Raw genomic sequence first — 27995 nt, forward strand, 5'->3', positions numbered from 1 at the left:
ATAGCACCTTCCTCAATGGTATTGCTATTTGTGTTCCCCATTCAGATGCGCCAGGGGCGAGGTAGGCTGGGCGAGGAAGACTCTGACGTAGATATTGAAGGGTTTGATGAGGATGATGATGGGAAACCTAAGACTCCAGCCCCAGTGAGTATATTTCCAGAAACCCAGCCAGTCTATGTGTTGACTTGTGTCCTTGTGGTGGAAGTCTCCATAGAATAAGGGTTGTCTTCTGTGTCTGGCACCCTGAAAGACAGCAGTATTCATAGCGATAGCTAGCCACTTAAATGTAGTGTTAAATGTTAGCATTATGAAGCGAGAGAATACTTCGGAGGGAACTGTGTGATGAGTAGCAGGCATGTGCTGGAAGTGGCAGTAGTTTATATGTTGTTTGATCTTCACTGTCCCTGTCCTGTACGACCTAGGAAGTTGAAGATGCAGATGGTGACCTTGCTGATGAAGAAGAAGGATCAGCCCAGCAGCCCCAGGCCAGTGTCCTCTATGAAGACTTGCTCATGTCAGATGGAGAGGATGATGATGATGGCAGTGATGAAGAAGGAGATAATCCTTTCTCATGTATGTTTCCCTTGTTATATAAAAAAGGTTGAATAGGAACCAGTCAATCACAAACCCAGCTAATCTTCTTTCCTTACCATCACAAAGACATACAGCAGAGCCGAAATGAAAATAGGGATAGGTAGGCCATGTGGTCTAGTGGTCGTAAAGGAGGAGTGAAAGGGCAAGATGAAAAAAAAAAATAAATGGAACTCAAAACAAAGTGGAACGGAAGTGTTTTGAGTATGGATACGGAAGAATGAGTTAAGATCTGGTCAAATGTATTTCATAGTGAATTTGCACATGGTTCAGAAAAGACTGGGACAATGCTTTGGTGTGCACAATAGAATTGGGCAGAGTTTAGTTAAAGCACAACATTTATTTTGGTATGAAACAGTGTGGACAGAGTTATCGAGAACTGGAAGAGGAGCGTGAAGGTTCTTCACATTGTTTCCCTGTTCTGCTGAAGAAGTTGCCGTGCGGAATAGCATATGGTAGTATTTTGAGATGGCTTCTGATGGGATGATGATGATTCTATTAGGGATGATGGTGGAGAATTGTTCAGAACTGACAAGTAGATCAGGCCTTTTGAGTAGTGGGGGTAATCAGGTTGGTTTTGAATGTCAGAAATGGGTATGACCTCCCAGATACCATTTGTAGTACATTTTCAATGAACTGCTTTGCATACGTTCCTTACAGTCAATATTGTGCCCTTCCCAGAAAGACGATGGGTATGTAACTGACAGAACAAACCTGTGGATTTATGACCAAATGTCGGTTTATTGCACAGCTATCCAACTGAGTGAGAGTGGCAGTGATTCAGATGTGGAGACCAATCCAGTGAGACCTAAACAACCTCACGTTCTGCAAGAGAACACGCGAATGGGCATGGACAATGAAGAAAGCATGATGTCTTATGAAGGTGATGGTGGGGAGACATCTCAGGTTATGGAGGACAGTAATATCAGGTAATTAGAGCTTGGAATCTTACTAAAGCAATTCTTCACACCAAAATATGTTCTCTTAAAGGTTTCTAAAGTGTTTATTGTGAAAAGCTGAGGAGTATCTTGTTTTTTAGGTTATTCTGTCACTGGTTTTAATGTGGCAGCCGTAGTTGCAAGTTACTACTTACTGACAGAACTTTGGCTTTTCTGTTAGACTCTAATGAAAAAACTTAGTTAAATCAAAAGTAAAATGATTTTTTTTCTTGTAAGTTAAATAACTTCCATAGTGTTTTTTGAAAGCAATGCAAATAAAGCTTTTTATAGATTGTCTCAGAAACTGAGATGCCTTTGAAGTTAAAAGGTGATTTAGCCGATTAACTGATTAACTTCATGCATGTTTGATTTTTTTCTCTAAGAATAAGCATTTCCTTCCTTGAAAGGAATATGCACGTCCAAAAGAACAGGAATATGCATATTCTGTATTTTGGAAGGAGTTCCATTCTTAGAAAATGACAAGGACAGCTCTATTTTCTGCACTGTCTTGAGAAAGTACTGACTTACTCTTCCTTGTTTGGCTGTTCTGTGGCATATTAGCATTAGATTCTCTGTTCATTTTTTACTCATGGAATTCAGTACCTTAATGCTGTTACTGATATTTGCCAAGGATAATTATTTGGGCAAGCTCTGTCGTAACAGAGATGATCAAGCCCAATACCTTGACAACAGCCAGTAGAAGAGGCTGGAGGAGATGTGAACGGGCTCTGCTCTGGTGGTGTTTTTATGCTGTCTGCCTTTTTGTCTCCAGTAACGGTGACAGATGGAAGGTTTTGGAGCATTCAGTTGCTTTTCCCACCCTGAGTATATCGAAGTGGGGTGAGGATGCCAGTAGAGAATTGTTTCATCAGAACTGTTTTTTATTTTTAAAAATTGGCCATTGACAGAATTAAAGCACACAGCGGTTCCAAGTGTTCCACAAGGACCTGAGACCAGGGAACTTTCAGAGAAGTTAGATAGAAGTTCAGTGGAGAATTGCTGATATCAATAGCTGATTTGAAATTACTGTGTAATAAGAGTGTATCATTTCTTCTAGCTATGGCAGCTATGAAGAACCAGACCCCAAATCCAACACAAGAGATACTAGCTTCAGCAGTATCGGAGGCTACGAGATCTCTGAAGAAGAGGAAGAAGAAGAGGAACAGCGTTGTGGACCGAGCGTATTAAGTCAGGTCCATCTGTCTGAGGATGAGGAAGACAGTGAAGATTTTCATTCCATTGCAGGAGACAGTGACCTGGACTCAGATGAATAACCGAAGGAAAATCCTTTTCCCTGAGATGATGGTCATCTCGGGCTGCTCTTGGCTCCAGTGTTCTATTGTCCCAGTTTGGTACAAGGAACAGTGTGGTGCAGACTGTGTTAGCAAGAAGTAGCCTTTTTATGTATTTTAATGAGTTATAGATGTGAGGCTGAGTAAGTATGTGGTGAAGAACGATCTTTAGACAAGCATGTCCTGCTGAAGTATTGGGTTGTTTTGCCCTTTTGTAGCTCTAGAATCCAGATGAAGACTTCATGAATTTGTTCTTCATTTTTAACAGATGTAAAATAATTTATCGTAACTACTAGCCTGGTGAATCCATGCATTGTTCATCAGGGGAAAAAAATAGTTGCTCTGAGTAAAATTCATGCTGTTGTTTTGATAAACAATTATATTTCTTGTATCTTAAAGGGAACGCTTTGGTTTGGGAGCACAATATGAACGCGCTGACAACTTATCCCAGGCTGGTTTTGCTAATTGCTTAACCGCCTTGAGTACTTCAGTGAACAGCTGCCCTATTTTTTTTTTCTAAGTTGCAATTAGTCCCAGAAATCAGACTTTGCTAATTTGAGTCTTCAGCAATTCCCAGGCTACTTGCGTTCTAAAAATAGCTCTCATTATTCCTGGGAGCGAGCCTCCTTATTTTTAGCCCTCCGAAAACAAAGGCTGTGTACAGAGCCCCGCTGTTGCGCTGCCGGCTAGGGCGATGTAAATAAAACTCCAGAAGCTGTCAGGCTTTGCTCTCTTTATTGCTATTTCGCCCCCCACACACCCCTGGGGCTGTTGGGGCCGGGGCAGAGGAGGCTCGCGGCGCTGCGCAGCGCGGACAGGGGCTCGGAGGCTCGAAGCCCCCCGGCCGCCTCATGGCTCCCCTCAGGGCGGCGGCGGCCCCGAGGCCCAGCCCTGCCCAGCCCTGCCTCGCCTTCCCGGCGTGCCCGCGCGCACGCGCAGTGCGGCCGCGTTTGTCGCAATGGCTCCGCGCGGAAGGATACCCGAGTGACAAAGCCGCGCCGCGCTCTCCCCGCCCTCCCTCCCGCCTCAGGGGCGCTGGGCGGAAGGAGACGGAGGCGGTTCCTGCGGGATCCCTCCGCGGCGCCTCGCGCGGACTCTTTGGCGCGGGGAGCTAGGTCCGGCGGCCGCCATTCGGCTCGCCGCCGCCGCTGCCGCCGCCGCCAGCGCCATTTCGGGAGCCGCCGCCTCAGCGCGCCGCCCGCCCCGAGGGCAGCCCGGGCCCGCTCCGTCCGCATCGTCCCCCCCCTCCCCCCCCCTCCCCGCCGCCTCCCCGCCGCCTCCCCGCCGCCTCCGCCGCCAGAGCCTCGCCGCCCTCCCGCCGCCATGGCGACCTCCGTGGGGAACGTGGCGGACAGCACAGGTACGGGCCGCGCTCGCGGCCGCCCCGCCGTGCCGGGCTCTGCCCTCGCCGGGCACCGCCGTGAGCACTCCGCCGCCCCGGGGCCGCTCCTGCCCGGGCCGGAGCGCGGCGCTCCCTGCCCGCGGGGGCCGCTCCCGGCGGAACTTTCCAGAAGCGGCCGCCTCGCCGCGGCGGCTCCCGGCCGGCCCCCGCCGCCTTTGTGCCCGGTAGCCTCGGCAGCCGCAGGCCGCGCTGCGGGGGCTCCTCGGGGTATATTTATCCCGTCAGGTGACTGCGGGGGTGCAGGCGGCGGGGAGCGGGCCAGGATCACCCGCACCGAGCTGCTCCCCCGGGGCTGGGGGCCGGGCACCTGCGGGCCGCACGCGTGGTCCCGCTGCCGGAGCTGCCCTGCCTGCGAGGGGAGCGAGCTCGCTTTCTGCCCCGCACAACGAAATACGTGTGTATGCCTTTCCTTGGGGAAAGGGAAGCACAGCTTTACCCTCCAGATTTGTAGGGTCTCTCCTGGTCGTAAGGGAAGGAGGAGCGTGAAAATCTGAGGCAATGTCTCGGAAAAGTGTGGGGGGGAAGCAGGATGCGTGGGGTGAGACGGGGCAGCGGTGCGGAGGGAGCGGTGCGAGGAGAGGGCAGCGATACAGCAGCAGGGATGGACGGACAGCCAGGAGACAGCTCAGCACTGCAGTACGGTGTCAGCTCGGCCAGCGCCGCTCCTCCGGTCACCGAGGCTGCAGCATCCCGTAGGAGCCCTGAGCTCCTTGGGGAGCTGAGAAGGACGAGCCCGGCGCTGTCACCTGCTCCTTGTCACCAGCACCTCCCGGGTGGAGGCGGCAGCTGCTCCTGCCTGCCTGCAGCTTTTACCGAAGTGTAAGGTTGAGCACGAGTTCAGTGCTCAGGTGGTTGTGGGCGAGAAAAGGTCTCCTGTGTGTTTGTGGCGCTTCTGTGCGGGTGTTTGGTTTGCTTGCATCCTGCACAACTTGCAGGAGAGCTTGTGGCACGCACCAGGCTTTGCCAAGGTCATAGTCGAAGCACGTAGAGCAGGCTAACGTAGGTGCGTGAATTCACGCGAGTGAGTCCCGATAAGGGATTTTTCAGCCTGTGGCTCTTTGCTGCTAGTGCTTTCTTTAGAAATGGGTTCGGTGAGCAGCCACGAGTGGCGGCGTTACGGGTTCTTTGGGCAGTGTGACTCCTGTGTTGTAGCAGCGTAGTTGAAGTTCAGCTCACTCGGAAGGCAGGGATTGCAGCTGTTTGCTTCCCAGCACGGACTGTGCTTCTCCAGGGGATTTCTGCCAAGACACTTGGAGGTAGATGACCGGATACGTCCTGCCGAGGGACTGATTTGCTTTCTCTCCGCTCAGGGGAGCGATGGGGGATTGATTTGGGAAGATATTGATAAACGAGAGAAAATTGCAGTACCCTCATTTTGTCACTTTAGCCGGTGATTGTTATTCCCAGGTGCTGTTACATTAAATACAGGGTTTCTGCAGTGTCCTTTCTGTTGCCTGCAGAGTTACAGCTTCAGTTTCGCTGTGTGCTCGAGCAGGCCAGGCGGCCTGTTCAGGTAGCAGCTGGAAGTTTCTTTCCAAGTGTTCACGAGGCTCCCAGTCTAAACCTCGATGGGTTTTGCTATTTTTTATTTCTTGCTTTAGCACTGAAATTTAATCCCACTATTGATACTTAAAGGAGAAATGACTTGCCCGTGGGCCACGTGCTTCCTCTGTCCAGCCTCGCCGTGTCTGTGCTGTGAGCAGCGCCGGGGTGCACCCAGCCTGTGGCTGCTGCCGCAGGAGGGAGCAGGAACCGCACGGCCGCGTGCCGGGCTTCTGCTGTCAGCCACCTGCGGCCTTCACAGCGCTGCTGCCGCTTCCAGGCTGAGTAACAGCTATGTCTGTCCGTTGCCCTGAAGGTTAACCGGGCACTCAAGTCCGCTTTTCCCTTGGTCTGTGGTTCAGAAAGCTGCGAAGCAGGGTCCTAGAAAACAGGAATTCACCTGCTTGCAGGTGCTTGGTTAGCAATGCCTCAGGTATCTGCAGGTCGGTGGTTTTGCTGGTTCCAGCTTAAAACGAACCTTCATTTCATAGCACAGAGACAGTATTACCTGGAAAACCAGCTTCGGTTGGGTCACGTCATTTTTTATTTTCAAAACCAGATAGCACTAGAAGAAACTCAGGAAAATAGTTGAAATAACTGCCATCAATCCTGAGCTGATAAAATGAACAGCGGGTAATAACTCTGAACCTGACGTCCGTGTGGTGGTCTTGCTATCTTTAAAAATTCCCCCCAAAATAAAAAGTAGCTTCAGAGGATGTTTGTAGCACGTAACTGCAGAACTGTGTGCTCGGTTATTGAGGTGTTGGCCTTTATTCGGAAGGATTTGTTGGTTTCATCGCATCAGAAATGCAGAACTCCCTGGTGCAGGAGGGAAGTGTGGAAGAAATGGCACGAAGTGACTGCGGAGTACTGGAAATGCTGGACTTGGGAAGGGAGGATAAAGAGATGCTTGCAGCAAGAAAAGCTTTAATAGCGAGACTAAGTGCTGTAAAGGCAGGAGCTGAAGGCACTCTCTAGGATGAACAGTTGTGAACAGTTGAGGGCTTTTTTCCCAGCTGCAGTTGTCTGTGCTCTAACACAGAGCTGTCATTGTAAGAGTTAACAACAACCTTCTGTGTGAAGAGAGTTACAGCTAAAACGTGGGGTTTTACTGAAGTATTTTGTTCTTTGTGAATGTATCTTAAATATTAAAAATGTTTTGTCCCTCCCATTCCAGCTAAGCCTCCCGAAGTAGGAACTGCTTTTCCGTACCCTCTCCTTGTGGTTCCTTCTGTAGGCCAGCAGCGGAGCCCCTGGAGCTTGTGTTTGTCTCTCTGATGCCATTCTCAGGCCAGCGCTTTATTGGATGGAGGAATTGTTACTTGTAGCTAACACAGACAGTCCAGAGGTTTAAAGGAATGTTGTGCATTACACATTTGTCTTTAAGGGCTTTCACACGATACCGATCTACAGGCATAGCAAAGCTTGCTTTTGTTCGAGTCCTTTGAAGTCTTTGTCTGCTGTCCTTCATTTGCCTGTTAATTTTTTTTAGAACTTTCAATGTTACAAAGCATTAAAGTTACAGACCTGGGGGGAGGCTAGGGAAATTCATTGTTGCGTTGCTCTCACTGCTACTGTTATCAACCGAAGTAAAATCTCATGTCCGGAATACCTTCAAATATTCTTCAGGCTCCTGGGAAGTGGTTGACTTCTGTCTTGCAATAGCTGTGAATATTTGTGCTTGCAGATACTAACTGATGAAGTCACGTGTTTGTACGCATAATGTTAGAAATACCACAGCAGTAGGTGGGAGCCTGAAGATCTGGGAGCTCAAACTGTCACTTGCCAAAGTGTTTTATGTAATTCCAGACATCTTCATCCTTTAGTTCTAAACACTTTTTTTTTTTTTTAATTTTTATTTTCACATTTGTTTTGTTTTGTTTCCTTTCGTTTTGTTTCCGTTATCTAACTTTTTGTTTTCCCCCCTTAAATGTTTTGGTGATTCTCCAGAACCAACGAAACGTATGCTTTCCTTCCAAGGGTTAGCGGAGTTGGCTCATCGTGAATATCAGGCAGGAGACTTTGAAGCAGCAGAGAGACACTGCATGCAGCTTTGGAGACAAGAGCCTGATAATACCGGTGTGCTTTTATTACTATCATCCATTCACTTCCAGTGCCGCAGATTGGACAGGTAGGAGAACTGAGGGGTTCTGTCAAGTTTTCTTTTGAGTTTGTGCCTGCAGTGGTATTGGGTGCCACTGAAAAAATGCTCATCTACCATTGGCTTTATCTCTGACTGCAAATACTGACTAACATCGTGGTAGCAGTGAGGACTCGTCAAAAATAACGTGCTTTTTTGAATTCCTCGGGGTAAGAGGAATACAAATGGGAGTTGCTAGCTTTGCGACAAGCAACAGATCTTGCTGTAACTCTGGTTTTCTCATACTGTATGCATTAATGTCAGAGTATCAGCCACACTTGTATGTGCCAGTTATTTGCACAAGGAAACAAAAGTCTGTATTCCACTTGCAGCGTGGGCTTTGTTTGTTTGTTTTCATTCTAAAAGTGATTGTTTGCAGCAGAATGGTATTGCTTAGATAAGGATTCTGTCTTGTGGAGGTTGGCTCTGTGCTCTTTCTGCCTGCCTCTTCCTGATCTTGCATTTTCTGTCGAGCATTTGGAATTGTAACTGTCCCAGCTGTAAATCTGTGTGTGCTGGTGGGGGAAGTAAAAACTTGTAACTGGGATTTATTCTATGTAGCTTTCTAGATGAGGTTGTTACTCGGATATGGGATAATAAAACGGAGGAGGACAGGACAGAGTTCTACATCTGTTATATCCTGTTTGTTGAAGAGACTGTCAAGTGAAACATTGCCTAGAAAAGTAGCATACAAGTGTTGGAAGAGGCTTAACAGAGTATCTGCAATGCTTTCTCCAGCTGCATGGAGCTCAGGCTGCTGAGGAGACTTGAAGCCCACCGATCGCGACTGAGTTGTCTTTCTTCGATAGAATCTAGCAGAGGAGTAGGGGAGAGGATAGTTGAAACTAGCAGGAGCTAAATCTGTAAATCCAGATTTATTGGCTGTGGCTTTGGTGTACTTAAGCGTGAATATTGACTACATAATCAGGCAAACAGGCAAACACGGAAAGTCAGGGGTTTTGTTAACTTGTTTAATTTTTTCCAGGTCTGCTCACTTCAGCACTTTGGCTATTAAACAGAATCCGCTGTTGGCCGAAGCCTACTCGAATCTAGGCAATGTGTACAAGGAACGTGGACAGCTACAAGAAGCTATCGAACATTACAGACACGCGCTACGCCTCAAACCAGATTTCATTGACGGATATATTAATCTGGCTGCTGCGCTGGTAGCCGCAGGAGATATGGAAGGAGCAGTACAGGCATACGTGTCTGCCCTTCAGTACAACCCTGTAAGTACACGCTGTACTGCGTGCTGGGTCACTTCTGTCTGTAAGTGACTGCTATAAAATCATCTGTTCCGATTTTGGGTTATAACTGCTTGGAGCTAATTTTTTAGTAAAAATTGTGTTAGACTGCTGTCTTCTGGTCATTTGGCATTGTGCTCAAATGGTCTATGCAGTGCTACGCAGCATGGTGGTGTCTGCTATTGCATCACCCGCGTCTGTTTTGTCAAAAACCCTTAAAATGCAGCACTGGTCTGGTGTGTGCATCCTTTGGCCTTTGCAGAAGCAAATGCAAAATGGGTCCAACAAGAGCTTGGGATCTTTTGCTGCGTTCTTCAGCCTGTGTGAACTTCTCAGGTTCACGTTAAGCAGTGTGCCTGGTAGAGTCTTATAACAGACTGCAACTGCAGTACCCAGCAGTAAGTGCTGTGGTTACAAAGGAACGAAAAAGAGCAAGTAGACTCGTTGATCCTTATGGGTCCCTTCCAACTCAGGATATTCTGTGATTCTGAGTGGCAAGGCTTGTGGATTAATGGGGAAAAACAGGGAGGTAAAAGTGTTGAGGATGCAGGAAGCAAGGTCGTTATATATAACCTGAGATCTAGGTTAAAGCCATAGTGGTAACGGTGTAATTTAAGAATACGGGTTAGCAGTAGTGCTTTAAGAAATAAAAATAAAACTGTTCCCCCAAAATAAACAATGATTAGAAAAGAGGCTTCAAATGCTTAACATGTGGCAAAAAAAATAAGCTGCTTGTGAGGTCACTTGAACTTTCTGTTCTTTCCTATCTCTGTACAAACAGAAATTGTATGAACTGGTTCCTAATTTCTTCTTGCTGTATTTTTACAGTACTAAAATCAGTCAGATCTGTTGGCTGTAAGGTTAGGTCATGAAAAAATGTTGTAAGTTTGTAACTTATTTACTGGGGAGTGACACTGAGCTGTAGAGGACTGGGGAGTTCCATTGCAGGGCCTCTGAGAAGCCCTTGGGGACATCTGTGAAGTCCCGAAGCTGACGGTGTGCCTTTGATTTTTCAGGACTTGTACTGTGTTCGTAGTGACCTGGGGAACCTGCTCAAAGCCCTGGGTCGCTTGGAAGAAGCCAAGGTAGGTGTTGAGTAGAATACATGTAAACGCCAGTGTTTTGAAAACTTGAACTTTGCACCAAGTCTTCAAATCTGCGTTGATCTACAGACAGTCTGAGAAACTGCTGAAAACTGAAGGCACTGAAACACCCCAGAGTAGTTGCAGGGCAAGATATGGCATGTCCATGTTTAAAAGGTGGTTTAAGTCAAGAAATGGAACATTACCAAGCCTTCCTGCTGAACTAGACTATCTGATACCATTCTGAAGTATTGGGCAGGGGCTCCACCATGCTCTTATCTGGAAATAAGTAACAGTCCTTCAAATCTGAGGCTTGCCTGCTGGTGCCAAGCAGAGAGCCTGTGGTTAGCTCCAGATCCCTGTACGATGCAGGTGCTATTGAAAATGCTGCTCTTCTAAAGTCCTTTGTGGCTTGTAAGTGGAGAAGAAACTTATCCAAATGTTACCTTGTAATACTGGCTTTTAAAGATTTTTATTCTTTTTAACTTTTCCCTTCCCTTGATAGTGGAAGAAAGGCTAGTAAATGATCAATAGCTGCAGTATGCGAACCCCCGAATAACTTTTCTTCATGTCTTCCCTTCTCCCCTCCCTAAAATAAAGAAATCAGAAGGACAAAGCTGGTTTGTTTGGAAATGAACTGATCGAAAGAAAACTTGCTGTAGTGGAAAGGTGGCTTCTAGCAGTCTTGTGTTTCCTAAACTGCGAATTTGAACACCAAGATGAGTTTAAAATTCTTGGCATGTTAAAACTTGGATTGCACAAAGAAATTGTCTTGTTACAAGCCACCTTACGCGTCCGCGCTGCAGGGGTGAGGAGTGTGGAGAAATCAGAAACACTCTGGACTCCACGTCTGTCGCTCCAAGCCCCACGCGCATGCTAAAAAGTGGAGTGTATGAACAGCGTAGCTGTCTGTTTGGCTGCAGCACCATCGGGGAGGGTTAGGGTCTTTGTGGGGTAAGGGGAGCCTAGGTTCAAAGTTGATTATTGTTTTGGATTTCTCCTAACAACTTGGATGCGCGTACCATCCTAGGACAGCGTAATCGATTTGGTCAGATCCAGGTTGAAAATGTTCCGTCGTAGCGCTAACAGTTTGAACAGTCTTTGAGACACTTGGTTCTCAGCCCACCAAGCGGACAGCTAACATGAATTGCACTTCACTGCAGCTTTAGTGTGACTGGTATAGGCCAAGACACTGCGCCTGCCTTAGGTTGCTGACTTCTTTGTTTCAGAGCTCTGGAGACACCTAGTTTGAAAGTGTTATTCCGTTTTGTGAGAACTTAATAAACGAGGAAAAACATCTTGAGTAAATTGCAATGTGTTTCTTTGGTTATCAGTCCATTTGAAAGATCAAGCCAGCAAGTTCCTTACAGTTTGAACTAAAATTTAATTTCTTTGTAGATACTTCAGAGCCTTTCTTCCAAAAAAAAAAAGTCCCTGCTGTATGCAATTGCCCTGATTAACCCTCTCCCTTCTGCATGTCTCCCTTGTTACAGACAGATTGTCCTCATTCCCATGTGTTAAGACATATCCAAAAAAGTTGCAATTGCTTTGTTGAACTTTTACTAATGATCTTGTTTTATTTTCTCTCTTGTTTTTGGTTTTTCACCACTGATATTGTATTTAGAAGGTTTCAGGTGGGTGAAACCTCCTATTCCATGCGTAAGGTGCCTCGCTGAAGGGAGCTCGAGGCCTGGATCTAGGGCAGACACACACCTCCTCCTCCTCTTCCAGCAAGGAACGCACCGAAAAGTCACATGATGAGAAATATGGTAACGGGTTTGTAACTGCCACAGCAAAACCATTTGCCTCCATGCCTGAATCTTCTGTCTTGTGGCTTCAGAAACAGCTTAAAATATTTAATTACAAGCAAGTAATGTAAGAATGTTTTATACTAGTAGCCACAAATTCTTTCAAAGAATTAAAGTAAAAGTAAATTAAAATATTTTTTAAAGAAGTAATTGGAGATAGTTAATAGTAAAAGCTTCTAACTCTTCTGGTTGTTCATTTTTTTCCTTTTTTCTTCTTTGTTTGGATTGCAGCGTTCTGCTCTTCTGATGATGCGCTGTGATCCTGCAGTAGCGCAAAGGCTGCGCAGCGGTAACGCGCAATGCGTGCGATTAAGCCCTCGCGAACGGTTGACTGGATGATTAATCTCGGGTTGGGTGCCTGCCCAAGCTCCAGGCGCTGGCCTTTTGGACACAATTGGGTTGTAACGCTTTTAGACTCCAGACATCAAATTTAACGTGCAAGTTTTTGTGTGGGCCTGTCTGGTAGATTAATGATTCTGGTTGGCCGTTCGCTGCACCTAGGGCAATGAATATAGCAAAGCAGTTCGCAGCGATAGCGTGGCGCCGTGCTGGTTAGGATGCGCAGCGACTTCTCGCGCTTGCATTACAGGGACCTAAACCTTCATGCAATCCTGTCATTTGAGGTTTTGGAGCTGTAGCTCATTGAATGTCTTCGGAGAACCTGGGGTGGGGTGTGCCATCTCACTTAGCAAGGACGACTGAAACTGAAGATCAGCTACATCTTTTTCAGTAGCCTTTCTGATTTTCAGAGTGATTTCTATCCTGTTCAGGGTACGTCACGATTTAATAGTTTTATTTCATAGCTAAGTAGTTTTTGCATAGTAGTTTTTTGTTTTTACGCACATCGAGAGAGGCGGATACTTGCTCTGAACTAAGTAAATTATTTTGAAGATGATTTCTGCGCTGACCTGGTGTTTAAAGGCATGTTAACTTGTTATCAGCATAACTGAAAAATGGTGGGCTTGCACCTGGGTTTTGGTTTGCGCTGGCGCAGGATCAACAGCAGTTTGCAGCGCATTAGTTTTGGCGCAAGCTAGCCTATACTGCAGGGTCACTTTTGGCTGGTTAGAGAAGGCATACTAACAATTGTTTTCTCTCATTTTTTTCTTTTTACAAATATTCCCCTTCCCTTGTATCTCTCTTCTTTAACTGTTCCAAGGCCTGTTACTTAAAAGCAATTGAGACTCAACCAAACTTTGCAGTGGCATGGAGTAATCTTGGCTGTGTTTTCAATGCCCAAGGAGAAATCTGGCTTGCGATTCATCACTTTGAAAAGGTAACTGTCTAAGCCAGTCAGCTTCACTGCTACATTGTAATGCACAGGCAATTAATTGTCTGCTTATGGACGAGTACTTTGGTAGGTGGTAAACATATTTTGATCAGCAGAATTTCTTATAATCCTGTTGACGTCCTGTGTTAATAATTTGTTTACTTCCTGATGTTTCAGACTGCCTGTATGCCACTAAAGAGATATGTTTAGAATTGCCCTAAGGACTTCACACACATGTCAAAGATAAGAAATTCATTAAGTTGTTTTACAGTCCTTTACCAGAATAGAATTTTTACAAGTATAGTTTGGGAATAACGTTTTATGTGTTGTGGTTTTTTCGTATGTAAAAAGGAGAAACAATTCTGCTTAAAACCATTTTTTGTAGCAGTTTTTATTTCAGGTGTTCTTAACTTTCCTATGAGTAACAGGAGAACAGTTTTAAGTGACACTCATTCTTCTCCAGGATTATTTTTCACCACGATTGTTACAGACTTTTCTAGGTCTTTGTCATTAGATCTTAGCTAAATCGTTGTAATACCTTTTAGTTAACATCTGAATTCGATTTGTATTCCTCTCAAGTTTCTAACATGACCTAAAACCAGATTTAAGATGTGGTGGACAGTTTCTTCCTGGTATTTTTGACTCAGAACTACAAAACTAATTTTAACTGCTTCTTTGTTCCTGTGTCTAGTAAATGATAATTAACAAGTATTTTAATTTGGAAATAATGGTTCCCGTGGGAAAGCCTGTAAGAGTGTGGCTTTCCAAATACACATCTGTAGTTTATTACTGCAGAGGGAAAATGGTTTTGTGTTAGTAAAATGGCTACAGGTTTTTTTTTTCCCCCTATACACACGATGGATTTGCTTTCTTCTTGCTCCTGTGAAATTGGCTCTATTTTTCCCTTAGCATCTATTTCCTAAATTTTAAAAACAGGTCTCATTTTGCGGTAGATAAAGGATGTAGATCATTTTTGGGGGTTTTTGTTTTTAAGGTTTTTCTTCCCTAAAAATAAATAACAGCATAGCAAGGGTGGGCAGGAGACTTGAGTATGATCAACCTAATATGAAATAAATGTTTAACATTTTATTCTGCAGTAGTCACAACTGATGTCAGTTGCTATCTATTCTAATACGCATGAATTTGGAGGGAACTAGGTCATGGCTTAGGTAAGCAAATGAACGATCTGAAGGTAGTATATTTTGTCCCTTCTTCAGATAAGTAACTTCAGTGTTCTATGATTGATTTGTAAAACTTCAGTTTTCTTTACTAGGTTGTTGATAGTCTTAGACGCTTACAGACTAAGTTTGACAGACTTTAAAAATAAATCGTGTGTGTGTATATATATATACAGAAATTAACTTTAGATATCATAGAGAAAGCTTTTGTGCTAATGCTCCAAACTTTAAAAATACTTCCAGGCTGTAACGCTTGACCCAAACTTTTTGGATGCTTATATCAATCTGGGAAATGTCCTGAAGGAAGCAAGGATATTTGACAGGTAAGCAGATAAGTAGAACCACTCAGTCAGTGGTGTACATATCATACGTATGAAGTGTCAGACATACCGAGATAAATTAGGCTCCTGAGGTAAAATCTCTTTAGGCAGACATAGTGAAAACGTGTGCCAGGAGCTGAGAAAGTAAATGACTTTGGAAAACTGGATAGTGGAATTAAAAATAAATACATCCTGTGGAATGTATCCCTTTGTTACTTTCCTGGACTTAGTTCTCATTTTTAACATTTTACTACTGAAGGTGTAGACAAAAATAGATTTGAAATTAAGTCAGGAGAAGGGTGAGGAGAAGGTATATGAGAAAGGCAAGGAACTGTCGTTTTCATTATGTTTCTAGACCTCTGATCTACAGGTGTATCTAAAACTTCCCTTTGTGTAGCACAAGCTAAAATGATGAATTCCAGTTTAGCATCTGGCTGAATATTCTGTACTTCTTGTGTCCACATCCTGTTATTGCACGTGGCTGTAGTCGTACATTTGCTGTCATTTGGACTAACTTGTTTCGAGACCTCTAATCTGTTCAATGAATCTTACTTTTGTATCTGGAAGAAGATCCAGGCAGTGTTGTTTCTATGCAGTGTACAGTATTGCATCTGTTGATTTGGTTGTGATTTCTGGTAACTGGTTTGTAACAGGAGTAGCAGCCTGGGAAAAGTATGCGACCAGTGCCTTGGACTACTCCGAAAGAGCATTGTAACGGCATGAAATTCTTGCCTTTCATGTTCCTCTACAGATTAAATAATTGAAGAATATTTTTGAATAAAACTTTAATGTTGCAAATGAAGAAAAGGTCTGGCACTGTCACAAATGTTCTAGTAATACGAGCCATACTAAAATAGTTCTGAGCAGGAGTACTGCACATTTCTTCAGCTGAAGTCTGTTTCAGACAGTAGCTATCTCGTGTGGAGCAGTGAATGCTGATTATTAACACAGTTTTGCATCTCAGGTTGTTTAAGTGAAAAGAACAAAGTCTGTCTTCTAGCCTGCCAGTCATTACAAAATGGAGCGTAGTTTTAAAATGCCATGCATAATGATTTATTCCTTTTTGATCCAGGCAGTACTTTTCTGTGCTTCCAGTAACATCTTACAGAACAGGGGCGTGGGTTACGTGTGTGTGGTGGTACCTATCCCTTGAAGGTTTTCTTTGTGTATGTTTTTATGATAAGATAAACATGACTGCTGCTCTGCGAATGATTGTTTACCTTCTCTTTCTTGTTACAGAGCTGTAGCAGCTTATCTACGAGCCTTGAGTTTGAGTCCAAATCATGCAGTTGTGCACGGCAACCTTGCTTGTGTGTATTATGAGCAAGGACTGATAGACCTAGCAATAGACACCTACCGGAGGGCTATTGAACTACAGCCTCACTTCCCTGATGCCTATTGTAACTTGGCCAATGCCTTGAAGGAGAAAGGCAGTGTAAGGAGTGCTTTTTTTTTGCCTTATTTTTTTTTAAAGTTATTTAATATCTACCGGGATAATATCCAGGAAATATCCACCTTGAAACTGTTAAAGTGATTGTATAATAACTTCTTGGAAACAATGCTGTTACAAGAAATTTTACTCTATCAACATTACTTTTTTACTCTTTTTTTTTCTTCCTTCAAAGGTGGCTGAAGCAGAAGAATGCTACAATACAGCTCTTCGACTTTGTCCCACTCATGCAGATTCTCTCAACAATCTAGCAAACATCAAACGGGAGCAGGGGAACATCGAGGAAGCTGTCCGCCTGTACCGGAAGGCTCTTGAGGTACAGTTGAATGTTATTGGGAGGTGGGGAATTAAAGCTGAGAACAAGTAATATGACATGCGGTTTTTAGGTGTTTTTTTTTTTTTTCCATCTCTTAATCATAAGCAGAGGAAGTTCTGCTCAGAGACCTGAGTCTTAAAATGAAGTAAGAAATGCACAGGAATTTCCTCTGTTATGTGGTAGGATTTGGGGATTTGAGAGACTGATTATGCTTTTATTTTTTTCCCCCTCCAGGTGTTTCCAGAGTTTGCTGCTGCACATTCAAATTTAGCAAGTGTTCTGCAACAGCAAGGAAAGTTACAGGAAGCTCTGATGCATTACAAAGAGGCTATTAGGTAAATGGATACTACTTGTAATAGTCCCAGTGTTCCATAGCAGGAAAGTGCCATAGATCTGTACAGGATGTGGCTTACAGTAGCGTATTTAAATTCAGATAGTTGCTTTGCAAACCTGAAAGCGAGGCTATGAGTATGTTTCCTCAGTGGAGGAGAAGCTTTTATTGTTCATAACGTATGTTATCTCAATTTCTCAGAATCAGCCCCACGTTTGCAGATGCTTATTCTAATATGGGAAATACTTTGAAGGAAATGCAGGATGTTCAAGGAGCTCTACAGTGCTATACCCGTGCCATTCAGATAAACCCAGCTTTTGCTGATGCCCATAGCAACCTGGCATCTATTCACAAGGTAACACCTGGGAATGAATCACTCTTAGACTACGGTGGAGCATTGTGGGTACTTACCCTGAATATGTTGGTACCTGACTCATTCCTTTGTCTTTACAGGATTCAGGGAATATACCAGAAGCCATTGCCTCCTACCGCACTGCTCTGAAACTGAAACCTGACTTCCCTGATGCCTACTGTAACTTAGCCCACTGTTTGCAGGTGAGAAGGGGGGGACATGGGTTGTAATTCTCAAGACTCCTCTGTATCAAATACAAAGCTTGGTCACCTCAACCGAAGACTACAGAAGCATAGTGAAAGAGTAAACAAGTCTTAAATCAGAAGTCTGTACAGTTATCAAGTGTAATTACTGAAGGTTTTGCTTCCATTTTTGGGAGAAGCATTGGTCTCAGCTTCTTGAAATAATCTTTTTTAATTTGACCTTTTCTAGATTGTCTGTGACTGGACAGATTATGATGAAAGAATGAAGAAGCTGGTTAGCATTGTGGCTGATCAGCTAGAGAAAAACAGACTGCCTTCAGTCCACCCTCATCACAGCATGCTGTATCCCCTTTCTCACAGTTTTAGGAAGGCTATTGCCGAGAGACATGGAAATCTGTGCTTGGACAAGGTAGGAGGTTTTATAAAGGCCTGCTGTGACTGCAGTACTTTTGTCTGTTCTTATCAAAAATCTAGTACTCACATAGTTACTGTGAGCCTTTGTAAGGCTTACTAGTCACTGACCTGTGGAGATGCAGAGTGAGTAAATGATTGTTTCCCTAACAGTAAAATAGATCCAGGCAGCTGTGTGGTAGTATTTCCTGAGTATTTCCTGAGATCTGCTCCTGTCCATCTATAGTTCTTGGTCCCTGACCTTGCTTCATACGTTCCTCACTGGAACACGCAAGCTTTGTGTTTGCTTGGCTCTGGGATTTCCAAATGTACTTGCCTTCATGGTGGCAGCAGTCTTACAGGGTCGATGTAGCTCAACAGGAAGTATTAGATTTTTCACTTGTTATTCTGCTCTGGGGTACTTTGTGTACAGTAACATATTTTCTTCCAAAGTTTCATTCATTGAACATGTCTTCTTTTCTTGTAACAACTTAACTGTGCTATTTCCACAAAACTGCACAGCACCTCAAGCTGCCAAGAGTGTTGTTGCAGTTGATGGCAAATTCTTTGACTAAAATAACGTAGCTTGTTTTCCCTTTGAATCAGAGGGTCCCAGCTGTTGGCAGTTGTGAATGTTGGAACAGACTACGTGAGCAGGTTGCCAGTTATAATTGAAAATGCTCTGTCAGCCAGTGGAAGGGTCTAGTTAGCACGAGAGATTGTATGGATATGAAACTTTAGAAGATAATGTACTTCTAACCGACTTGAATTTAGGGTCTCTGCAGCCTCATAATCATTCCAGAGATAGGGGTTCCAAGCTGATGCCTGGGAAAGACGGTGAGCATAAAAAAAGAACAGAAAGCTTGCTGTGATATTTATGGGAATTCTGTTCTGCAGCACTGCTTATAATCAGGGATGGAATACTTCAGAATGCGCAGAGGGTAGAAAGGCAGAAATGCTAATAATTTTCAGCAGTCATGTCTGTCTTTATTTGTCTAAACGTAGGCACATGTCATCTTGTAACCTAGCTTGTGAAAATTGCACTTGGCTGCAGTGGAATATACGTAGTGCAGGTTTGAAATAGCAGATGCTCATAGCCCACTTAAATGCTGGATAGGGCTAATTCTAAAAAATCTTGTTTTTTTTTTTGTCTATGTTTAGCGTTTGGGTTTCGATCCTGGGTTTATAAACATTTGTGTTACATTTTCTTGACAGATTAATGTTCTTCACAAGCCACCATATGAGCATCCGAAGGATCTGAAGGCCAGCGAAGGTCGACTTCGTATTGGCTATGTGAGCTCTGATTTCGGAAACCATCCAACATCACACTTAATGCAGTCAATCCCAGGCATGCATAACCCAGACAAATTTGAGGTAAAAATCTAAATGCTGAAGCTTTTAAAATACAGCTGTAATAGGCACTTTCTTTTCCTTGGTGCAGGCAGATAAATCAGGGAAGGGCAAATCTTCTGTTGCTAGTGTGTGCTGGTTAGTGATCTTTTTTATGGGATGGGAGAGTTCTGCAGCCTAAGAATTCTTCTTGTTATCAGTACAATGTGTTATTTAGAAGGTAGGAATTACCTGTTCTTAGAATTACTGCAAGTAGGATTCAAAGATCATGGGAAAATATTTTTTTCTTCTTATTTAAGCTTCATCTACTGTTCTTTTAATAGATGTGTTTCAACATCAAGTTACTGCCTTGTTACTTCAGACTTACAGACACGCATCCATTGTGTGTTTACTCTGCATTGCGCAAAACACAAAACAAGCCCTTTACAAGCCTTATTTTTTCTCTTCTTTTTTTTCCCTCTTCCCTGCGTCCTCTCAACTTTCTCGTGGTCACACAGTCTTTGTAGTCTGAGATCCTTGTGATGAAGCCACATGCTTGATTTATCAGAAGTGTCACTAAGAAGCAGTTTTCTTTCATGAAACAATCAAATGAGCGGTCTGAGTTATCTGTGGGGTGGAGGGAATGTACCACTTCCCCTTCAATTAGCCTGAGAGCAGCCTTTCTTGTTCTAGATTGATAAAGCTCTGCAGACCTTAATATAATGAATAAAAGTTAATCTACTCTCTTACTAAAACCATGCTTTTGTCCTTCAAGGTAACCAATTCTCTGCATGTTGGTTCTGTTTTGTCTATAGTTTATCTGTGCTCAGTTAGCTAAAGAGTTAAGGTTAAAGATTCTGAGTTTCTCGGATACCCTTGCAGTTTCTTAAATGGAGAGGACTAGTCACTTTTTAAAGAATCTGTTAAAAAGCTTTCCCACAGCTTAACTGACCTGTTCAGACTGGGTCATAATTACATGATTCTCACTGGTTACAAATTCAGAGGTGTCTTGTAAAAGGCATTTTTACAGAATTAAACACTCAGAGTCATTTGTTAAAAATGCTTAACGTGGCATTGATGAGAACTTTTTATCTTTGTTCATGCAAGATGTAGTGCATTGTACTTGTCCCAGAACTAGGCAGCTCTGGGGCCTGGTGCTAATGTGCTCAATGCCTTTTTTTTCTTCTTTTTCAACTGGTAACTGCCACACAGATACAATGTACTTCGTCTGGAACTAGATACAATTTTAATTACGTAATTAAAAAATGCAGTATCATATGTTTATAGCAAAATTATTTTGTTGCGAAATAACTTAGCAATAAGAGCTCTATAGCAAAGGTATAAATTATTGCAGGTACTCAATTTGTGGTGCCTTCTCTTCTAGGTATTCTGTTATGCCCTGAGTCCTGATGATGGTACAAACTTCCGTGTAAAGGTGATGGCTGAAGCAAATCACTTCATTGACTTATCTCAGGTGCGCTTTCTGAGGCTCTTAGCAAACCAAAAGGAAGAGAGATCAGCCTATAGGTTAAGATTTTAGCGGCAAGGACTTGTTGAACTATGCCAACACTAGTTTTAAGAATTTGGGGGTTTGTAGATGTATCAGTGTTATGCCTAACCTGGGATACAGTGGCTGTCGTGTCACCTCTGTGATCTTATTAAAAATAAATATTAAACAATATTGAGTGGCTTTTACATTAGGTCTTAAGATAATGGTGATACCTGGACGTCACGGCTAAGTCAAGACACCACAACTGCAAATATATTTAAGCTTGCTTAAGGTTACTTTACCCAAGTGAAGTGGGGCAGAGGCTTGCTTGATGGAGGGATTTTTTTTTTTCCCCCTGTATCAAAAGCTTGTATCTGTTTTTTTGTTTTGTTTTTGTGAAAAATGTGGTAGGGATTTCAGTATACACAGAAGTTGTTACTTTATCTCAAGATAACTGACAAGAACCTAAAGCAACTTGGGATTTGTGTGTATGGAATAATATATATAAATCAGATGATGGATAAAGCCTGTACAGAGTTTTTAAATGCTTCATGTTGTTCAGAATCTGCCCTCATAAGTAAAAATGCTACGTTGATGTTAGCAGGATCATTTTTGAGATGGGTTTGGCAGAGCTGAGGTTTTCCTGTTTGTTGTCTGTCTATAGCAAAATCATGTTTTGCCTTGTTACAACAGGTTTTTTTTGTTGTTTTGTTTTTTTTTAGAATGAGTTGAGGATTTATGCCTCTGTAAAACCACGAGTCACAAAACTTAGCTCTCACCAAATTATGCATGTGACATTTATCTTTTGGTACACCAATGAATAATTGCATTTGTTACTGAAAGCACAAATAAGTTTGATTTATTTGTTCTTCAGATACCATGTAATGGAAAAGCAGCAGACCGCATCCATCAGGATGGGATACACATTCTCATTAACATGAATGGCTACACCAAAGGAGCCCGAAATGAATTATTTGCTTTGAGACCAGCACCTATTCAGGTAACTAAGTTGAAAAGGGTTGTATCTCCAAAAAAAGCCAAACACCAGTCCTTAGTAGGAGGAGTGTTTCTCTTTTTTTTTCTTCCTTTATTTCTCTCCTCACTGGCAGAGTGGAAAAAAAAGAGAAAGCTCATGTTAGATCAGTGTCAGATATCTGGGGACTCTTCAGTGTGTAATAATGCAAGTACAATTTAGAAGAGGTCAGACGGAAGCTTTGTTAATTGTGATCACAATGAGAGAATATCACAGCATCTACCCTGTTTCCATGTTCTCTACAAAGTGAATGCAGAGGTGCAACCTTTATACTCTTTCTTCACTTCTTTGTTTCCCTGAAAAATGTTAATATTTTGATGTCAAGTTGAATGTTAATGTTGAATTGAATGTTAACAAAGGCAGGTATTCATCCCTCCCAGGGGCTGTGGGATGGACTTCTGGATGGTCTTAAGTAGCTTGCTAACCACCACAGTTCCAACAAGGATTCCAACAGTGAACGTGGCAATACCAAGAGATGTCTCTCAAGTGTAAAGGAGTGGTATTATCTTATCCCAGAAGTGGGGAGTTAGAGTCGATCACAGACTGTTTTCTAGTTGAAAGTGTTCTTTTAGTTAGGATAAAATTCTTAGCTAGACCTCTTGAATATTAGTAATTTGGATATAATGTTATTAAAGGAGAGAGACTTCTTGAGGATTAGCAGATATGAGACAAACAGGATTGTTTCTGCTGAAGTGCTGTAATTTGTTTTTTTCCCGTGCTTCACGTGCAGTTTACTCTGTCCTGAAAGAGAACTCGAACTCTGTAAGGTTCCCGTTCACTGCTTTCTTGTATCGGTGAAAACAAGGAAAAGGGTATCTGAAGCATTTGCAAAAATGTGTTGAGATGTGAGCTATAATTTCTTCAAGCTTAGTGATATCTATCTAGTCCGAATAAGTGAGAATTAAGGTCAGGGTTATTTTTTGACTATGTTTTTTCTAAAGCAGCTATGGAAAGAATAGGAAAAGCCTGAATTGGAGTTGTTCTAGGTTACAGACGTCTCAGCTAACAGAAGCTGCAGTCACTGGTAGTTATACTCTGGTTAAAGCTATGCATGGTTGGGTACTTTGATCAGAAGTCTTTTGCTTGGGTAATCAATTTTAGAGTATCTTCTGCCTGTTCGCTATCTCAGTTCTGAAAGTTTGGGATTAGTGGTTGCTCTTAAGTTGATAAAGCACAAGAAGTAACTTGAATGTTTAGGTGGAAAACTTAGCATGTGTTGATTTTAACTTGCTTTATTTTGCAAATGCACCTGGGACTGAAGTCTTGCTTTCTTGTTTATTTTCTTTAGGCAATGTGGTTAGGGTATCCTGGAACCAGTGGGGCACTGTTCATGGATTACATCATTACGGATAAAGAAACTTCTCCAGTTGAGGTGGCTGAGCAGTATTCAGAGAAACTAGCTTACATGCCAAACACTTTCTTTATTGGAGACCATGCCAACATGTTCCCCCATCTGAAGGTACATAGGGAAGTAGAGAGGGCAAGAAAAGCTGGTGTTGATAGCTGTTGTTTTCTGTCAGCTGTTGAGATAAAATGGCTCTTAGTACATATTTGGTAAAGGATCTTGTAACTGTTGGCATTTTGTTTTTTGTTTTCAACAGAAAAAAGCGGTCATTGATTTCAAGTCCAATGGTCACATTTATGATAACAGAATTGTTTTGAATGGTATTGACTTGAAGGCTTTCCTTGACAGCCTCCCTGATGTCAAGATTGTTAAGGTGAGAGCTAGGCCTTTGTGTTCCATCTTAGATACTTGAAGCTATTGCTTTCTCTGATGCTTAAGGGATTTTTTTTCATAGATGAAGTGTCCTGATAGTGGAGACAATGCAGACAGCAACGCTGCCCTCAGTATGCCAGTCATTCCTATGAATACAATTGCAGAAGCTGTGATTGAGATGATTAATCGTGGACAAATTCAGATAACTATCAATGGATTCAACATTAGTAATGGACTAGCAACTACTCAGGTGAGGCACTTCAAGACATTCCTCTTGGGGTTTATAATACCATCTGTGTATTTTAACATAAGGAGGGACAAAAACCTCCAAGCAAATGCCTGTCTTCCGTCATGTTGATTCCTTTAGTTCTCGTACTGAAGGAAATTCCAGAAGTGTTGTAAGCCACAGATGTTCTGGAAGATGATCTTTCCACAGAGATAGAGGGGTTATATCAACAGGTATCTAAAGTCCAAAGAAATTTAATTTTGTTGCATAGAAAAGATTGTCAGTTATTTAGAATCTGAAGGCAAGACGTGATCATTCCCTTCAGCTTAAAGGGTGTTTACAAGCTGTTGTTCAGTTTTGTTTTTCCTATCAAAAGATTTTGTTTGGTTATACAGGCCAAGTTATTTCGTTGTATTTCAGCAATGCTTGTTCAGCTCCTTTTTATATCGTTCTCAACTGTGCACTATGCCACCACCTGTGTGCTTACAGCTCCGTGGATTTGAGTGAGAGTGACAGTTGTTATTTTTGTTAAATTTCTTCCCTTGTAGAGCGGTTCTTCCTTTTAAACAAAAAAATAAAAAATTGACATTTCCTTCAGTGTAGTCTTTTGGTACAGGAAGGAACGAGCTATGGGCTTCCTAGTGCAGTCACGTGTTCTATATAAGCGTACAGCTGAAATGTGACTCCTATGTTTTTGTGGTAAAATACACCTTTCATCCGTCCTGGCTAATCAGAACTAAGTCAAAAGGACTTGGTTGTTTCCTTGTCAGCCAGTTCCTTACAGTCGCACAGTTAGATATATGCCTGCATCTTTTACTTAATTGTCTTTTTTCTATCTGTTCTATTGTGCCTATTGTCTTTTATTAAAAAAACAAAACAAAAACAACAACAAAAAAAACCTTTTGCTTCTTAAATACTGTTTTCTTCTTCCTTGAAGTCTCAATTTCATTTTTAGTCTCAAGGCAGTGAAGGGACCTTAAGGAGGGGAAGAGTCCATGTGTAATGCCTCTTTATATGCTGGTTCTTTACAATTACTTGGAATTTCAGAGAGACATAGCCAGGGCATGAGAATGCCAAGCGTTTTATTACTGGGTGGTTGCAACATCATGGCAGTCACACGCATGTTACATGTGCCAGTTAAATTCTTGTTCTGGGTAAGTAGACAATTTTGTTTTCATAGAAGAAGCCAAAGATTTGCTTTAAGTAAGTTAACGAGGCCAGCACGTTGCACTGTGCCTCGGGAACATTCCATAGGGCATAAGCTTGTTTCTTGTGATTGCAGTGTTCAAGAAGCCTTTTTTCTTTTCCCATTTAGATTAACAACAAAGCAGCAACTGGAGAAGAAGTTCCACGAACTATAATTGTTACCACCCGTTCTCAGTACGGCTTACCAGAGGATGCTGTTGTATACTGCAACTTTAATCAGCTGTATAAGATTGACCCTTCCACTTTACAGATGTGGGCTAACGTAAGTGTCTGCGTGTCTGATATGAAGACTGAGGTTGGACCTCTGGATCACAGCAGTCCTACTGTTAAATCAAGAGAAATGTCATGCAAGTGAAAAGTTCAGCTGTTCTGTGGAGAATGCTGACCTTGAGCCATTTGAATCCTTACGGTGCTCACACTACAGGGCTTGGCATTAATACAATACAGATATTTTTGTTTGATTTAAAATCACATCTGTGCTTCTAGTCATTGAGAATCAAATCTTGTACAGCTTAAGTGCGCTGGTACTCCATGGAGAAGTAAGCCTCGTCTTTTCTAGCCTGCACGCTGAAGCTAGAGCTGGCCTTGGCAATTGGTACATTGATAGATCTGAGCGTGGAAATGCATTGCAGAGAGTTCGAGGGGTATTATTTTATATTCCAGAGTGTGATCCTATGGATAAACGGTATCACCAATTTCAAGACTTACTCTTCAAGTACTGCTTTGTGAAGTCCTGCTCAGAGTTGCTGTATTGTTCAGCAGTATTCGGAATAGAATACCGTTCCGCTACAAACTGTAATCTGTTTGTTCCTTGCTCTTTTATCTCAGAAGACTCAAATGCTGAATGATTGTGTCTCCTCTTGATATGTGGCAATTTATTGCCATTACCCAAAAAAAAAAGAAAGGTTTCTGACAGAACTGTTTGTATTTTGATTATGTTTACAGATCCTAAAAAGAGTTCCAAACAGTGTGCTGTGGCTGCTACGTTTCCCAGCTGTAGGAGAACCCAATATTCAGCAGTACGCACAGAACTTGGGTCTTTCCCAAAACCGAATCATCTTTTCTCCTGTTGCCCCCAAAGAAGAACATGTGAGGAGGGGACAATTGGCTGATGTTTGTCTAGACACTCCGCTTTGCAACGGGCACACGACTGGGATGGATGTGCTGTGGGCTGGGACTCCTATGGTCACTATGCCAGGTAATGCGATGGGGAACCCAGACAGCGGATAATTTGGTCGTGATTGTTGCTGTAACTGTAACAGCTAGCTGCCTGGCAGGTTTTCTCATTTCCACTTGTGGATGCAGAAGGAAGGTAACTTCTTACTCAGTAGTGTGTTAGCTGATAAGCTGATTATCTTGTTTGATTGTTTGTTTTTACAGGTGAAACGCTCGCATCCCGAGTTGCTGCCTCCCAGCTTACCTGCCTTGGTTGTCTTGAGCTCATTGCAAAAAGTAGGCAGGAATATGAAGATATTGCTGTGAAACTGGGAACTGATCTGGAATAGTAAGTAAGCTTGTACCATGTAACGTGGCAACAGCAGGAATAGCGCTGTCGCTGGGCACAGTGCTGAGCCTTATTCATAATCTTGCAGGTACTTTAATGTTTAAAATAACAAAGCAATTCTCATCTAGAGGTCTCTTGTTGTGCAGTTAACTCTGCTTCTGCTGTTACAGTAAATTCAGTAGTGCTCCAATTAGGCTGAGTAACAGTGCTGCCTACTCTGAAGAAATTGCTCAAGTGCGGGCTCTTACCTGATAAAAAGTGCAAGAGTTCACTTATTGTTCTTTTTAAATGGAAGATTAGGCAGTCTGAAGATCAGTCAGTTTGTCTTTTAAAGTTAAAATTGTGCAGTAAAAAGTTCCTGCAGTATAGATAACACGACAAGTTGATCTATTAATGTCGCAGCTCTTTTGAAGTGGTAATGCCGGTATGTATCAGAGGCAATGAGGGGGTGAAAGGGCGGTGTGAACCTGGGGGAGGTTGGAGAGTAGGTATTTTTGAAACAGTTGTACTGGCAGTTCTGGGTTTGCTGAACTAGATTTAAAAATAGTGTTTGAAACTGCTCATGACTGGCTTTAACGCTTTTTGTAGCCTGAAAAAAATACGTGGCAAAGTCTGGAAGCAGAGAATATCGAGTCCTTTGTTCAACACCAAGCAGTACACAATGGACCTGGAGCGGCTTTATCTTCAGATGTGGGATCACTATGCTGCCGGCAACAAACCAGACCACATGATCAAGCCAGTAGAGGCCAGTGAATCTGCATGAAGAGACTGTCTGTACGCCCACCCAGAACTCTCCAGGAACTGAGCCTCTCAAACACTTCTGCAGAGATGATGAGCTAAAAACTGTGCATTTCTACTTAACCTGCCTGGTACTCTGTGGCTGAAGTGATACATGATGGTGATTAGAGCACAGCCAGACTTACTTCTTGCATGATAGGGAAAGACTCTATAGAGCCTGGGATCCTTTTATTCCATGAGGAATTTGAATGGGATTGAGCCGTGTACATGTGAACCTGTATGTATGAGAGATGTAGTGATTGGTGGGGAAGCTTGAACTGCCCAACCAGTTCTGATTTCAGGGATTGATTCAATCTGCTGATGAATCTCTCCTCTTATGCGGATTGGGAATTGGAGCTTTTTAACGTTTGATTTTGGGGTACTCCTGTTGGTATACGTGTGGTTCTCCCATGACAAGATTTCCAGCTAGCGAGTGTTGCTCCCTGCGTTGAATTCTAAACTGTGCGGACTGAAAGGGCATATTTGCTGGTGTAGTCTTTTTTTATAGGTTTTATAAACCACTTGAGCCTATATCAGCCTTTTAATGTTTGACCTCTGTTTTGGAGCTCTCTGTAATGTGTTGGTTTAGATAAGGACTTCGGGTTTTTTGTTTTGTTTTTAAGCTTCTCCAATAACTCAGCTAATTGGCTTCATGATGGCAGCTCCTGTTCAGTTTGAAAACCAAATTCAATTTGAAATTAATCTTCCCCACAAGTGTTTGAGGTAAACACAAACTGGTGCCAAATACAGATCTTTCAGGAATGATGTTTAATTATGTATAGAGGCGCAGTCCTAGGTACTGTAGCAAAGACTTTAAACAAAAAATAAAGCTTTGGTTTGCCAGTTTGACTCATTTGACCAGCGT

General features: G+C 42.8%; 2 protein-coding genes across 5 annotated transcripts in view; both read left to right on the top strand.

Moving 5' to 3' along the window:
* The window catches only part of TAF1 (TATA-box binding protein associated factor 1), a 31909-nt gene extending 28706 nt beyond the window's left edge, over positions 1-3203 (top strand). For 2 of the 3 annotated variants that reach the window (XM_035324316.1, XM_035324319.1), the window contains exons 36-39: positions 46-144; positions 423-573; positions 1343-1520; positions 2587-3203. In XM_035324316.1, coding sequence (XP_035180207.1) covers positions 46-144; positions 423-573; positions 1343-1520; positions 2587-2803 — 645 coding nt within the window. In that variant the 3' untranslated portion in view covers positions 2804-3203. The remainder of the gene's footprint in view (positions 1-45; positions 145-422; positions 574-1342; positions 1521-2586) is intronic. The other variant, XM_035324317.1, reaches the window with a different exon arrangement.
* An 842-nt stretch (positions 3204-4045) lies between these two features.
* OGT (O-linked N-acetylglucosamine (GlcNAc) transferase) lies at positions 4046-27983 on the top strand. Of its 2 annotated transcripts, none has more exons than XM_035325317.1 (22): positions 4046-4181; positions 7746-7896; positions 8891-9134; positions 10166-10234; positions 13199-13315; positions 14731-14810; positions 16047-16242; positions 16433-16573; positions 16808-16908; positions 17106-17259; positions 17358-17459; positions 17689-17868; positions 19065-19223; positions 20563-20652; positions 21542-21667; positions 22989-23159; positions 23302-23418; positions 23500-23667; positions 24959-25111; positions 25795-26047; positions 26230-26353; positions 26942-27983. In XM_035325317.1, the coding sequence occupies exons 1-22, from the start codon at positions 4145-4147 to the stop codon at positions 27114-27116; spliced, it is 3108 nt and encodes a 1035-aa protein (XP_035181208.1). In that variant the 5' UTR covers positions 4046-4144; the 3' UTR covers positions 27117-27983. The 2 variants fall into 2 exon arrangements, with proteins under 2 accessions (XP_035181208.1, XP_035181207.1); XM_035325316.1 differs by having other exon boundaries at positions 4053-4181; positions 7716-7896.
* The last annotated feature ends 12 nt before the right edge of the window (positions 27984-27995 follow it).

Source organism: Oxyura jamaicensis, chromosome 4 (assembly GCF_011077185.1).
Source record: "Oxyura jamaicensis isolate SHBP4307 breed ruddy duck chromosome 4, BPBGC_Ojam_1.0, whole genome shotgun sequence".
Lineage (NCBI taxonomy): Eukaryota > Metazoa > Chordata > Aves > Anseriformes > Anatidae > Oxyura > Oxyura jamaicensis.

Bases quoted from the DNA above. Each gene is read 5' to 3' on its own strand.
- OGT (XM_035325316.1), top strand. From the start codon at position 4,145: ATGGCGACCTCCGTGGGGAACGTGGCGGACAGCACAG. The intron at 14,811-16,046 runs GTAAGCAGATAA...TTCTTGTTACAG, and splicing joins GAAGCAAGGATATTTGACAG to AGCTGTAGCAGCTTATCTAC. The intron at 17,460-17,688 runs GTGAGAAGGGGG...GACCTTTTCTAG, and splicing joins ACTTAGCCCACTGTTTGCAG to ATTGTCTGTGACTGGACAGA.